At 38.9% G+C, this 13712-nt stretch overlaps 3 protein-coding genes across 4 annotated transcripts in view; 2 read left to right on the forward strand and 1 right to left on the reverse strand.

The window, feature by feature from the left end:
* Positions 1-3903, reverse strand: part of ubr1 (ubiquitin protein ligase E3 component n-recognin 1) — a 20542-nt gene extending 16639 nt beyond the window's left edge. Inside the window, exons 1-4 of the mRNA XM_077555382.1 lie at positions 3743-3903; positions 2204-2463; positions 1593-1671; positions 929-1039 (exon numbers count right to left, since the gene is read on the reverse strand). Of these exons, the coding sequence (XP_077411508.1) occupies positions 929-1039; positions 1593-1671; positions 2204-2463; positions 3743-3787 (495 nt within the window). The 5' untranslated portion in view covers positions 3788-3903. The remainder of the gene's footprint in view (positions 1-928; positions 1040-1592; positions 1672-2203; positions 2464-3742) is intronic.
* On the forward strand, positions 3895-10601 carry atxn3 (ataxin 3). Of its 2 annotated transcripts, none has more exons than XM_077555385.1 (12): positions 3895-4036; positions 4883-4986; positions 5909-6073; positions 6148-6192; positions 6278-6363; positions 6434-6500; positions 6570-6657; positions 6729-6858; positions 6967-7130; positions 7737-7878; positions 9050-9105; positions 9187-10601. In XM_077555385.1, exons 1-12 carry the CDS (start codon positions 4015-4017, stop codon positions 9231-9233), a joined length of 1116 nt encoding a protein of 371 aa, XP_077411511.1. In that variant the 5' UTR covers positions 3895-4014; the 3' UTR covers positions 9234-10601. The 2 variants fall into 2 exon arrangements, with proteins under 2 accessions (XP_077411511.1, XP_077411512.1); XM_077555386.1 differs by having other exon boundaries at positions 6970-7130.
* Positions 10602-11540: 939 nt separating this feature from the next.
* Positions 11541-13384, forward strand: serpina10b (serpin peptidase inhibitor, clade A (alpha-1 antiproteinase, antitrypsin), member 10b). Its single transcript, XM_077555384.1, has 5 exons — positions 11541-11677; positions 11787-12416; positions 12493-12766; positions 12839-12986; positions 13055-13384. Exons 1-5 carry the CDS (start codon positions 11659-11661, stop codon positions 13244-13246), a joined length of 1263 nt encoding a protein of 420 aa, XP_077411510.1. The 5' UTR covers positions 11541-11658; the 3' UTR covers positions 13247-13384.
* The last annotated feature ends 328 nt before the right edge of the window (positions 13385-13712 follow it).

The following is a 13712-nucleotide window of genomic DNA, read 5'->3' on the forward strand; positions in this document are numbered from 1 at the left end:
ATGCACTGTTTTATATGAGTAATTGCCTGCAATAACATCGACTGGATTCATTTCCTGTGTCACTAGCAGCAAGTTTATTCATCCATCCATTTTCTTAAACGATTGTCCTCACAAGGGTCGCGGGGGGCAGTAGGCGTGGTAAACAGCAAGTTTAAACTAGTTCAAATATTTTGCTCAATGGGGAAAAGAAAATCTGTCCCTGTGACATTGCTGGTAAGTCTCACAAGAGCAAACATTTCTCTTGGAAGCTTTCATACAAATGTCTGACATTTATCACACAAGTCAAACAAACATGCAGCTCGCCTAAATCCCCTGCTACGTCACATCACTGTGTGACAACAAGCACTGGGATCTAGCATATTGTAAACACAATGCAAAAACTGGAATTGGGTTTCCCCCTGCTGCGTGTGGAAACACTGTGGACACATTTTGGTAGTCCAGCATTTTGGCTTTAAAAGCAAAGTGTACATTACAGAAGAAAATAAGCCAAATTGATGCTAGCCATTGCCTCCTGTTCATGGAGGCACCTGTTATTGACGGAAACAGGCGCAATGCAGTCAGGGTTACAAGATCTTGACAAAGGCAATCTGATAAAGACACTCCTAACGACCAGCAGCTGGACCATTAACCAAAAAAGGGAAGGAAAAAAAAACACACACACCCAATGTTACCAAACACATCCCTGCACAGATAAAGGAAATATTCTAAACGTTGTTTTCACCCAATTTTTCATCCAGCTTATCAATAAAGTTTCCACATCTCTCAGTCGAGTTTAAAATGCCATTTTTCCAGAGCCAAAGCCACGGCCAAGACAGGGGCACTCAGCATGCACAAGATGGGAAAATAAGCATTCTGGGATTCAGTGACACAGTAAGGGACAAGTATGTCCCTCCCCACTTGCCTCTTTCCGCTCTGTTATGTAACTCACCGTTACCATGGCAGTGGCTGCCTCCGGGTCGTGTTTGGCGCAACATGGGCCAATCTTCCAGGCTTCCACATCCCCACAGTCGCAGAAACCACCACCAGATGACGCGTGCATCTGAGGAAAAAGAGTAAATATTTACATTCTATGTTACTGTGTAATAGAGACATGAACCAAGTGAGGTGTGTTTTTAATGATTAATGGGCTCCATAGGTGTTCGAAACAATCAAACGCACACAATAGTGGACAGGAGTGAGATAATGCTTTAATAGTAAAGATAGTATCGGCAACCAAGCATGATCAACAATATTTGGGTGACAAAATAGTAAATGAAGTCCTAGAACTGAATTTAATTTTACGATAACAAACACAAATGTCATAAGTTTTATTTTTACAAAAAAAAAAGAGACATAAGAAAATAATAAATATGAAAATTAAGTCAAAATATTATAAGGATATAAAAAGGAAATAAGTGAGTTTATGAATAAAGGCATATGGCAATAAGCAAATGGAAATATCACAACAACAAAAAATTTCTATTTATCTGTAATTTTCTTTCGTACATAAGTAATAATGAAAACGTATATTACTCCTATTTATGAAAGAGAACAGTGTGACCATTAATTCATTTATATTGAAAATTTCAAATGCAGTCAACATTTGCACCCACCTTGTAACGATGACTTTTGTGTACGCTCTCCTGAAAGCAGTCCATGCACAGCACACATGTAGGATCTATTGCACAATCCCTGCAAGGTGTGGAAAAGCATATCATCACATAAATGCCTTTTTTTTTTTTTTAAGTGCGCTGAAATTTTATTTTTTTTTTTACTTTCTCATCCTCTCACCTGTAGACACGGAAGGCTTACAGTGTTTAGAAAATGATGAGATAATCATCAATATTTTAAATAATTGCAAGTTCAACTTTGTGGCCAACGGTAGAATGATTATGTAATTACCACTAAGAAACCTTTGGTTAGTTAGCAGAATTATGGAAACAAATGTTTAATAAATATTTGATTTTGCTGCAAATCTGCATACATTTGTTAAAAGTTAGGATCCATATTTTATTTTGTAGAAGATAGACAAACATGAATTTACAGATACACTCACGTTAACATTCACATCTCGAGACAATTTAGAATCTAGACTACCTGAGGATATACCTAGTATGGTCATCCAATTGCTACGTCGATCGATATTATTTATTATTTACATCTATGTTGTTGGGGAAACCATCACAATACTCATTTCTAACACACTCAGGGATCATTTTGAAACCTGCAAGAGTAGACTGTCTCCCCCTCTTTGAAGACGCGTCCACAGAGCTGGGAAGACGAACTGTCCTGCTTGAGCTTCTGTACACCTTCATCAGGATCTTCCCCAAACAGGAAGTACTCCAGCGGGTGAAGGAGGAATTTCTGTACTTGCACCTCTTCCACCTGAGGATTTGACTCCTCCTTGTGACAAAAGATCCGAGGCACCTGCTTCCTCAGGTAGCCATACAGGGCCGGCTTCAGATCGGCGGACGTCTGCCATTCCTGCAATGCAAAACAATTTGACATTGATTACATTTCAATGTTGCTTCCTCAGTCAAATCTTCATCCTGTGTTGTAATGAAGGAGGAATTGTTGCATTTTTTTTTAGCCTTTCGTAAAGAATTTTAAGTGGTGTAATGTATGTTTATGAAGGAAGAATTGATGTTTACTTCTCACTGTTTTCTCCGATATCAATCTTAGTAGTCATATGCAGTGACACACTAACTTTATGTGTTCAATAAACCAACACCCATCAATGTGGGAGAAAAAAGCAGATATTCAGTTTAAGTGAGCCGTGAGAGATCATGCGTGCCACCGGAAATTATTCAATTTAACCTAATCAGTCTGAAAGTTATCATTTATTTAATACAAATGTTGTGTCTTTGTTCAGCTCTTTGCAATCAATGTATAGTGGCAGGTCGAACAATGACTGTATACTATGTATAATATGTATAATTTAATGTAAAATATATGATTCAGCTCAATAAATGTTAGAAAGCGCTGGTACAATCAGTCTATTTAGCATTAATCGCTCCAGATAAAATTGTTGATGAGGGATGAAACTGCAAGGACTTCACTTTGAGAAATTCGGACCAAGTCACGTTGTTATAATTTATCAAACTGACTGGGGTCACCAGCATAGTGCCCCCAAGTATCCAATGAGTAGACTGTTCGGGCATTTTCTAAAAATACCTCACCAGTAAAGGGACATTGTGATATTCCGGGAATATTGTAGACGTGATTATTTTAAAATGTGGAAATTGGCAGATAATTATTTGGCGGGGTTCATATTGAAATGTATCTGTTTTCTAATTACTGTGAAAAATCTAAGCAATTAATATAATTAACCATTAATAGTAACATAAAAGAACACTATTAAAGGTATGTTGAGCACATTTGTTATCTCAGAAGTGTGTAGCCCTTCACATTAATTAATCAAATCGCCAAGAAGAAGCTATCGTCTTCAAAAAGGTTGGTGACCCCTGGACTAAACCATCGGTTAAGACAGCACTCTCCAACACATTAAGACGCGACAAATAAAAATACAGTAAACACTAGTCAACATCCACCACCTTTTCAGCAGTATGTGAGGCACTGCAGAGGCATTTTGTGAGAGAGTGCACAAGCTAAATGCCACTGCTCGTGACACGTAGAAGTGGAGCGTGATTTCAGCGCATCATACGTGTAGCGTGAGCGAAGTAGCCAACACATTTAAGCCCGTCGCTTTCTCCATAACCCTCCGTGCACGATGTCAGTTGTGTACGGTTGTTGAAACCCATACCTTTATGAGCTCCAGCTCGTCAAATGGTTTCTCAGGCTCCGCCATATTCCATTTGCCGTAAAGGAGACGGAGGGACTGTCGTTAATGCTGCATTCCAGAAAAGTGGGAGTAGCGCCACCGCTGGTTCAGAACGTGCGGATGTAGACGCCATATTTAACCGGGAGCCCCCCCGACCATTTCATTTACATGTATTTTGTATTTGGCTCATTAACCATACATCGTCCAGTTCTTTAGCTATTTTGACACAGATTGTTTTGTTAGAAAAATTAGATATGCAGTTATTCTACCTGACAGGTGGGTAATTTATTAATCGCGGATTTCACAACACATTACTTTCATGTTTACAGTTATGCTGCATTCGAGGAAGGTAGGAAGTTGGAGATATTCCACTGGCAATCTCGTAGTTCCGACCTCAAAGCGGTCGACGCGAATTAAACATCAAAGATAATTATTACATTGATAATTTGATAATAAATGATTTAGATAAATGTATTTTTATAGTCTAGTAAATTACGTTTGACCATTTACGTTTCTCTATGGGGGTCGCAGTAGTTTTCGAGTGATATATCACATTATACTGAGCAACTCGGTGAAGTCGGGGTAGATATTTTCTCCGACATCGCGACTTTGGACCTCGACGAGTGAGTGGGGTTCCAGTGCATTAAGTGCATTCTTTCCTGGTTGAAGGTCGGAAAATTCCCACTTTTATGGAATGCAGCGTAATTAAAAGCTCCAGGTCAGGCCCTTGTAATACAACACCATTGCAACTCTTTAGACGGAATGTTTTACGTGGCTGAAATATAGTCATAGTCATAGAAATATAGTCATTTCAATTAAACAACCGTTAAGCGTACGTCATTTGTGTTTGTGTTCGTTCCCCTCTTTTCCGTTGGGAACATACCTTTGTAAACAAAACATACCCGAGATCAATAATATCAAGAACAGACAGCGCCCTCTGGAGGTCGCTTAATTTGCGTCCTTTGATTTCGGTGTCACGCGACAGCATGCGTTTAAATAAATGTTTTGTGTTATTTTATGCCAGTGTATTAAATACTGCCGTTTTCTGATGCCTATCCGGTGTCAAAAACAACTTATTCATAACGTGTCAATGAAGTTTTTAACGTCGCGCGCGTTTCTCAGTTTATCCACCAGGAGACGCTGCTCGTTTTGGCTGTGTTGTGACGAGCGAGGTCAGAGTTGAATGTTTGACAGGGAGAGCAATGGATGCCATATTTCACGAGAAAGTAAGTTAAACGGGTACATACGGCTTTTAACTCCACCTAAGCCCCCTCATGTGTCTATTAAAGCGCGAGGCTCGTGCCAGCGATATGTAAACTACGCTGTTTGGTCAGTATTTGAGTGGTTTGTGCTTGCAGTATTGTTTCCCTATTAGCTATGTTGCTAAAGTTGTCATTCAGTAATCGTGAAAAGTTTATTTACAGGAAGAACCCAGGGAGTATAGTTAAGGCGCAAACTGCTAAACGCGTGGTTTTATTAAGGTGTTTACCTGCTAAGCGAATGGCTCATAGTAGCTTCTTGGAATAACAAACTAGGCTAAATAGCAGCAGTTGGGAAAAAGAATATTTGATCCCCTGCTCAATTTGTCTAATTTGCACACACTGTTAATGTTGATTGAGTGAAAGGAAAGAAAAGCTAAAATGTTTGATCCCCAAGCAAAACATTAGCAAATAGAACAGAAAACCTTTATAATTGAAATCACTCTTCTTTGACATTACTAAAATATGCAATGAATACATAACCGTAAGGCACAGTGGAATAATAATATATGTACATGGAGCTCAAATCCTTGTGGGCAACCAAAGTGTGATGAGATGTTTCTTCTTCTTGTATTGCTTGACTGCTGCATGGAAACTCGAACCTTTAGCTCCCGCCACATGATTTCTATTGCGTTGAGGTCTGGAGACTGATTAGGCCACTCCATGTCCTCAGTATACATCGTCTGGAGACACCCCTTTGTTGCCCTGGTAGTTAATTGTAGGTCATTGTCAGTCTGGAAAACACATCCGCAACCCATTTTCAGGGTTCTTGCTAGCCCCAAAACATGTTTCTATGGGTTTGTGTGCTTGGAAAATACTTTTAACTGTACAGTGTTTGTGTTAAAGAAAAATAAGATGATTGTGCTGTTAACTGATGTTTAATGTGCAGCAAGAGGGCTCTCTTTGCGCCCAGCACTGTCTCAACAACCTACTGCAGGGTGAATACTTCACTCCCGTGGATCTCTCCTCTATTGCGCATCAACTGGATGAAGAGGAGAGGATAAGGATGGCAGAGGGAGGAATGGGCAGCGACGAGTACAGGACCTTTTTACAAGTGAGGGAATGTTAGAAATGTCGACGCATTTGTTGACATTCTAAAATTAACAAATGTGCTGTGTTTGTTTGTAGCAACCTTCTGGAAACATGGATGACAGTGGGTTCTTTTCGATACAAGTGAGCTCCAAAGATTGACTGTTATGTTTTTGCAGATTCACATATCATTCTAGATTTATAACATTTTCTTGGGATTTCATCATAGGTTATTAGCAATGCTCTCAGAGTTTGGGGACTGGAGCTTATCCTCTTCAACAGCCGGGAGTACCAGAGCCTGATGATAAATCCAATGTATGCTTGGCGTCATAAACTGGACTTCTGAACATATTACCATAATAAAGTGTCTTTCTGTTTATTTCAGCAATGAAAAAGCCTTCATATGCAATTACAAGGAGCACTGGTTTACTATTCGCAAACTTGGACAACAGGTACATGTCTTCCGACATAAGTGTCGCGTAGCTTAAGTCATGAAATTAATCTTTGGTTTCTCATTTCAGTGGTTCAACTTGAATTCCCTTTTGACTGGACCAGAGTTGATCTCCGACACATATTTAGCCCTTTTTCTTGCACAGTTACAGCAAGAGGGTAATGTAATACTCAAATGCATGAATGAAAATGAAGAGTGTGTAAGGCACTAATAAAGTCAACATGTACAGGTTATTCCATATTTGTGGTCCGAGGAAATCTCCCCGACTGTGAAGCAGAGCAGATTCTTGGGATCATGAGAGTGCAACAACTGCAACGGCCAAAACTTATTGGCGAGGCCCAAGCTCAGACGAGTGCAGGGTACATACAGACATACTGAATGGTCAATCTAGAAACTTTATTGCTTCAAATAAGTAACGCAAATGGTTGAAATGAACTTTTTGTTTTTAATCTATGTGGGACTTGCAGCAGGTCGGCAATACTGGGTCAGACGGAGATGAGCTTTGGTGTGGAGAGTGACATTGTGGATGAAGATGAACAGCTGAAGAGAGCTCTCACACTGAGTAGACAGGATATTGATGTAGAAGATGAGGAAGCAGATCTCCGTAGGGCCATTCAGCTTAGCATGCAAGGTAAAATAACACATTAGTGGTAGGGCTGGGCAGTTCATTTATTTGATCAATTTCAAGTTTATTGCTTGGGGTGTGTCTTTACAAAAGTGCAGACAGTGTTACTATTGCCAACTTAGCCTTTTTTTTTCCTCCCAAAAATTGACCTGATTATAATATCTGCTGAGAAACAAATGAGTGGAATCATTTTTACATTGTTTTCCACAGGACAAGCAAGAAAGGAGCCTGGTAAAAGGCAGTCATGGTCAAGTCGATCGTGCTAAACATTACCAAAGACATGGTGGCAGTTAATTGTAAAAATAGTGATTTGACATGTTGGAATGTTTTTGAGATATGTGCATCCCAGCAGCGCCTCAGAAAAGATCATAAGAAAGATGCTGTAGAGACCAACCAATCCATGCAATTTGAGGGCTCAGTCATTTCAATATGTTCATTTTCCTACTTTTCAAATAAAATTATGAACTTTTATTAGTGAACGAGGCTTTTTATAAACAAAGGCGACAAAATAGATTTATATCGGAAACCCGTCGCCCAGCCTTAGTTTATAAATTATATGTGTGTCTTTTCAACTGTCTGATTGATATTTTGGTTTTCCATCAAAAATGATAGGAGCTGCATTGACCAACACTTCTTCAGATTGTGGGAGTGGAAATGTGAACCCCGGCAGCGAGGCTGCAGGAGAACTACAAGGCCACAACGAGGCACTCACAGCAGACGAGCTGAGGAAGAGGAGGCAGGCCTATTTTGACCGGTGGGTACAACACTGTGTGTCGATACGGTCCACGTTCCATTATTATGAGAGTGCCTAATCGACCTGGCAAAAAGTTTCCTTTTCGATTGATTTTTTATTTTGATGTCGTTTTTCAACTCCTTCATTTGTCCAAATTGTGCAGTCTCACGTCTACTGAACTGTAATGCAATGTCCACTCTACTAAAGTCAACAGGAAACGACAGCAATTTTTTTATAGCATATTAAGGTGTGTTTTTAAAGTCAGAAAGTTATTAAATATTCTTGAGTATGACAACATGTAGAACAACATTACTGTGCAAAAGACAATTTTTGCCATATTGATGACAATGATGGTGTACAGAGCAGTTAGCTTGACATAGTGAGATCTTTTTGTCTTCCTAGTCTGCTAAGAGCATGGCCTTGACGGAAGTAGTACTTTTATTTATACTTGTATTTTATTTGGTTATTAAAGCCATGACTTGCATGAATGGCAACAGGTGGATGTGCAGGTTTATTATACCTCAGCATTGAACAATGATAAAATTGTACTTAATAATATATTTATTTATTAGGGATGAAAAAGCTTTAAACTTGATCTTTAAAGTGCTTGAAAATGTGTATGAACTCTAATGCTTAAAAGTAGTGATAGACCGATAAGAGTTTTGCAAGACCGTTATTAGTAGTCAAGGAGACCGCTAACCGATATTTCAAGCTGATATTAATTTGCAGTAAAAGAGAAAATATTAGTGTCAAAACAAAAAAAAGTATTTTAATTTTAAACATATAAAGAATAACCAGCTTTGTTTAAAAGTTCTAACAAAAAATTGCGGGTAGCTTCCAGGGTCATAAGTTTTCTACTGTAAAAAAAATCCTTGTATCTCAATGAGCAACAAATGCATGGCAATGGAACTAATTAGGGGTTTTCATCACGGTTCGTAAAAGTTTTCAAAAGATCTTTGCAGACAGTAAAGAAAAAAAAGTGAAATGTCTTTGCAACAAGTAAAAACTGTGTACATCTTACAAATCCTGATGAAAACCCTAAATTTCTCTACGTTCACAAGCATTCACCACTCAGTGAGATACCAGCTTTATCGGCCTTCACTTTCGTAAAAAGGCTCATATTATTCAAAATGCCAAATATCAGCACCGATAATCGGTCTATCCCTACTTAAAACCATTCTTGTTTATTTAGGCAGCAGAACCCTCACCAGTCTAACATTCCTCAACAAAGCAACATAACATCAATAGGTAAGCATGATGTAGATCATTACTGTTGACAGTGATAGATGAAGAAGATTCATTCCTACTCCTTGCTGGCCTTTTCCCCAGAGAACAGTTGCACTGAAATGGACCAACAACAAAATCCCAGCCTGTGAAGGTGCAAAACGTCTGCTTTTGTTGAAAAGCTGCCTGGGCCCGAAACCCCTCCCAATTCAGGGGTAGCTTTGCTCCTTCCGCGAGTCTACCTTTTTGCACCTTTTGCGAACATGTGGAACATTCAGCAGAGAGGATCCCAGTTGGTTGGCTGATGGGCATTAGAAAACCACAAGAGAAAAAGAAGCAGGCGGCCTAGTGTTGCTTCCACTGAAGCTCCAAAGGAGCTGAACTCATGATGCAGTGAAACGAGTTTTGCCTCTTTTTTTGTTTTTAACCACAGCGCCTTCTATTTCTACTGTATACTGTATTATTCCTAATTTTCTCTCTGCAAGGGATAGATATAGGAACTGTTGCATTCAAAAGGGTGTGTATGGTGGGAGGTGAATTTATAGCGCTTGTGCTCTTGCTTTTCTGTTTCCGACCCATTTATCAGTCTTTCGTTAAGTCATTTATTGTGGCTACAAAGCAACAAATCATTTTGAAGCCAGCTCTGAAAATGTATTTTCATTTAATATCAGAATATCATTTATGTTTTAGTTGACAAGGTAATTGAGCAACACCTTTTTTTCTGTTGCTGCACCTTGCTTACTGCTGTATATTAATTAGTTGTTGTCGTAACTCATACAGTAATTTAATATATAGTAACATATGTTATAGTCAGTCTAGTTTGTGAACATTAAAGAAAACATTAACAGTCGGGTGACTTTTTGAATGATACTTAATTTCCCATTTGTTGCTGTCATTGTGTATGCAGTACTTTGAAAGGGAACAAGATTTGCCGTGTGATAAACGAATCAATTCTTTATTCCAGCAGGACTTGGTACATTCTCTCCTCATCAGTATCTATAATGACGAATGGATGACTTGTATTTTGACAAGTCCCCTTTAAAAAGGTTGGCTGTTGAATTGCGCTGCTTTGAATAATTTTGTGTCTGCCACTGATTGATTAGTGGCCTTCCAAATTTAATAGTGAAGTTTTGCAAAATGAGCTGTTCAGATGATTACAAATCCAAAGAAAAGCATTACAGCATTATTGATGCATTATTATACCATCATTGTATTATGGAAACAGTTTATTGTTCACATTTCCAGTTATGCATAGGCGGAATTTCTATGAAATTTGAATTCATGTGCAGTTTGACCTCAGTTGAGATTCCATGATTTAATGATTGAACACCCCCCACCCCACCCCTTTTTTTAATCATGTTTTGCTTGATTTAAAATGTACAGGCAAGCATGCATTCATTTGCTTCTCACTGTAAGCACTAACTCATCATTTTGTCAAGTTTTATTCCGCAATGCACACATTCTTAAAATACAGACTGGAATTGTTCCAGCATTAAATAAATATTTGCCATGCGTTGTCATTTTATTCAACTTTTATGCACAGCACATAACCAAGCAAAAATAGCCCAAAACGTGTGGACAATTTCCCATAACTCACCTCATGTACAAAGGGTGAATACGCCATGTTTTTGTGCTTCTGACAAGCGGAAGAAAATGGGTGGAAGGACACTTGATGCTCTCTCACGGTACACTTATGTGTCACAGCACATTGGTTGGGAACAGGGTTATTTTTCATTTTAGCTAGTTTTTATTTCGTTTTGTTTTTTAAATTTAATTAGTTTTCAGGGTGGTTCTGTTAGTTTTTATTAGTTTAGTTATTTCATAAATGCTTAGTTTTAGTTTAGTTTAAGTTAGTTTCAGTATTAGGTTTTTTTTTAAGCGTGTATTACTTGTGCGCAATATTAAAAAAAAACACCATGAGAACAACGTCATCTGAAGGTGCTTTTCTATTGGCTGCTGTTAGATTACGTCACTTTTGTGTGACACACTTTCAAATGTTCTTATTCCGGTTAATATCAAAATAAATCATCCCCAAAGGCTCACGCATTAAATTGATTACCAAAGATTAAAACGAAGGAGATTTTTGCTATATAGAAAATTTAGTTTCAGTTAGTTTTAGTTTTTTAAAAAGCACTTTTGTTTTTATTTTATTTTGTTTACTAAATAATTTTTTCGTTAGTTTTAGTTAACTAAAATAAGCTTGGTTGGAAATCACTGTCCTAGGCTGATCGTTGTGGATTAATATTATAACCATTTCTTTAACTATTCTGAATCGAATCACACACCCAAAAATCCGAATCGAATCGTGAGACATTCAAAGATTCCCACCTCTAATACTCATCCATACCCTCCACACACATACACAAGCAGAAAGACACTGATTCTGGACCCTCGCCCGTTATTATTATTTAATGATTAATTAATTAATTTCACAAACACACACACGCACACACACTGAATGCATCACATTTGGAGGGAGGGAGCAGGCAACAGCAAATAGCCAATGTGCCTTGGTTAATGTGTAACACTCAAAGCACACTTGCACTTTGTTTCCCCAAATAACAAGTTTTGGACTTAATGTTACTCAAGATGGATGGTATGTATGACAGTCATCTGGAAATAATGTTTGTACAAATTAAGGGATGTCAGATGGAATGTTATTGTTTGAATTTGCCATTAACAGCATGTTTGTCTTCATGATTCAGGTTGTGCGCCCAAACATTCCCAGTTACAAATCATGGCTACATACAAGCTGAAGATGGGCTTTGTTTTTGCGCTGATGTGTCTCCTCGCTCCGGTGCAGCAAGCACCGATTCCCTACTCCAGCATTTTGAATTTCTCCTTCAAAAATGTGGAGTTTGCTATGGACCTCTACCGCAAAATATCCACTAACCACGACGAGAACATCGTTTTCTCCCCTCTGAGCATTTCCACCAGTTTCGCCGCCCTCTCCTTGGCCTCTGATGGCAGCACGTACGAAGAGATACTTAAAGGACTCAAACTGCAGAATCTGGAGCAAGCTGACCAGCCAGATCTTATTCCAAAGTTGTTTCAGATGCTCCACGACAACATCTCGCAAAATGGAACGACGAAACTGGACCAAGGCATGTCCCTCTTTGTCCGCCAGCATTTTAGCATCGAGAAGACGTTTGAGGAACAGATGGAGTCCTATTTTTACGCAGACATCAAGAGTGTAGATTTTGAAGACACAAATGCAAGCATCAGTCTCATTAATGAGTATATAAAAGACAAGACGAGGGGCAAAGTAACAAAAATGGTCTCCGGAATTGATCCAACCACCGAGCTCATGATGATCAATACTTTTTACTTCCAAGGTAAGTTTAAATTTAATGTGGACAGTTTCCAGACAACCTCATGTGCTGCACTTCCATGTACTTTTGACTTCTACAGGTGGGTGGAAGATGCCTTTCAACCCCAATTTCACATACAATGCACCCTTCTACATTGACAACTACAATATTCAGCAAGTGCCAATGATGTTCAAAGAGGACAAGTTTGAAACAATGGAAGACACTCGTCTTGGTGCCCGTGTGCTGAAACTGCCCTACCTGGAAGGCGTGGCCATGCTCATCCTGCTGCCTAACAAAGGAGTAGATTACAATACTATCGACGATGAGATCACTGCCAAGAGAATGCTTGGTTGGATCAAAAAACTGCAAAAGACGTGAGATGCTTTTTTTTTTTTAATGCCATGTGACAAAAGATCAGGCTGTCTTATGCATTATTCTGTTCACAGTAAACTGGAGATCAACATCCCCAAATTTAAGATGGAGGAGTCGTACTCTTTGCACGACATTCTCCCGGAGATGGGTTTCACCAATCTCTTCAGTGGCTCTGCCAATTTGACGAAGCTGAGCAAGGACAAAGGCCTTAAGGTTTCAGAGGTCAGTCTCACACATATAGTCTGCAACGTTGTCTCTTTTAAATGACTTCAACTGACTTTGAATTGCAGGTGCTACATAAAGCCGTTATTGATGTGGATGAGGTGGGGACGACTGCAGCCGCTGCCACAACAATTGGCATTATTCCCTACTCACTACCCCGGACCTTCATTGTCAACCGTCCGTTTTTCTTCTTCATATACCATGAAGACACAAAATCTCTGTTGTTCATGGGCCGGGTGATTGACCCCACCAAGAACTAGCAGCTGTGACTCGCTGTACTTAGGAAATGAATTAGGCACTTCTTGATTCAGGCGTATAAACCTCAGACATAGTTTGAAATTCTTCTGATGGTATATCATGTAAAAGACCTATGATCTGTAATAAAATGCTACAAAATATGCTGTTGAATTTGTGTATTTCATTAAAAAAAAAGAAAACAAAGACTTGCCCACTTGTGCTAGCCTGTACATGTCATAAAAAAGTGTCTCTAGATGATAATTGGATTTAATCAATCTTTAAAAACGTCACAGTGGTTGTCTTTCAAGAAAAAGACAATTTCACGATTAAAAAAGCATTGTAAGAGGATCCTTGACTTGTCCGTTTAAATAAAAGCTAAACCAAATGCCAGCACATCTGTAATGCAGTTGTTTCATGGACCAAATATTAGAATTTAGAATGTAAAGAATGTATGCACTTCTGATAGCAGCGGTCGATCTTGGGCCTTGC

Source organism: Vanacampus margaritifer, chromosome 1, assembly GCF_051991255.1.
Source record: "Vanacampus margaritifer isolate UIUO_Vmar chromosome 1, RoL_Vmar_1.0, whole genome shotgun sequence".
Classification (NCBI taxonomy): Eukaryota; Metazoa; Chordata; class Actinopteri; order Syngnathiformes; family Syngnathidae; genus Vanacampus; species Vanacampus margaritifer.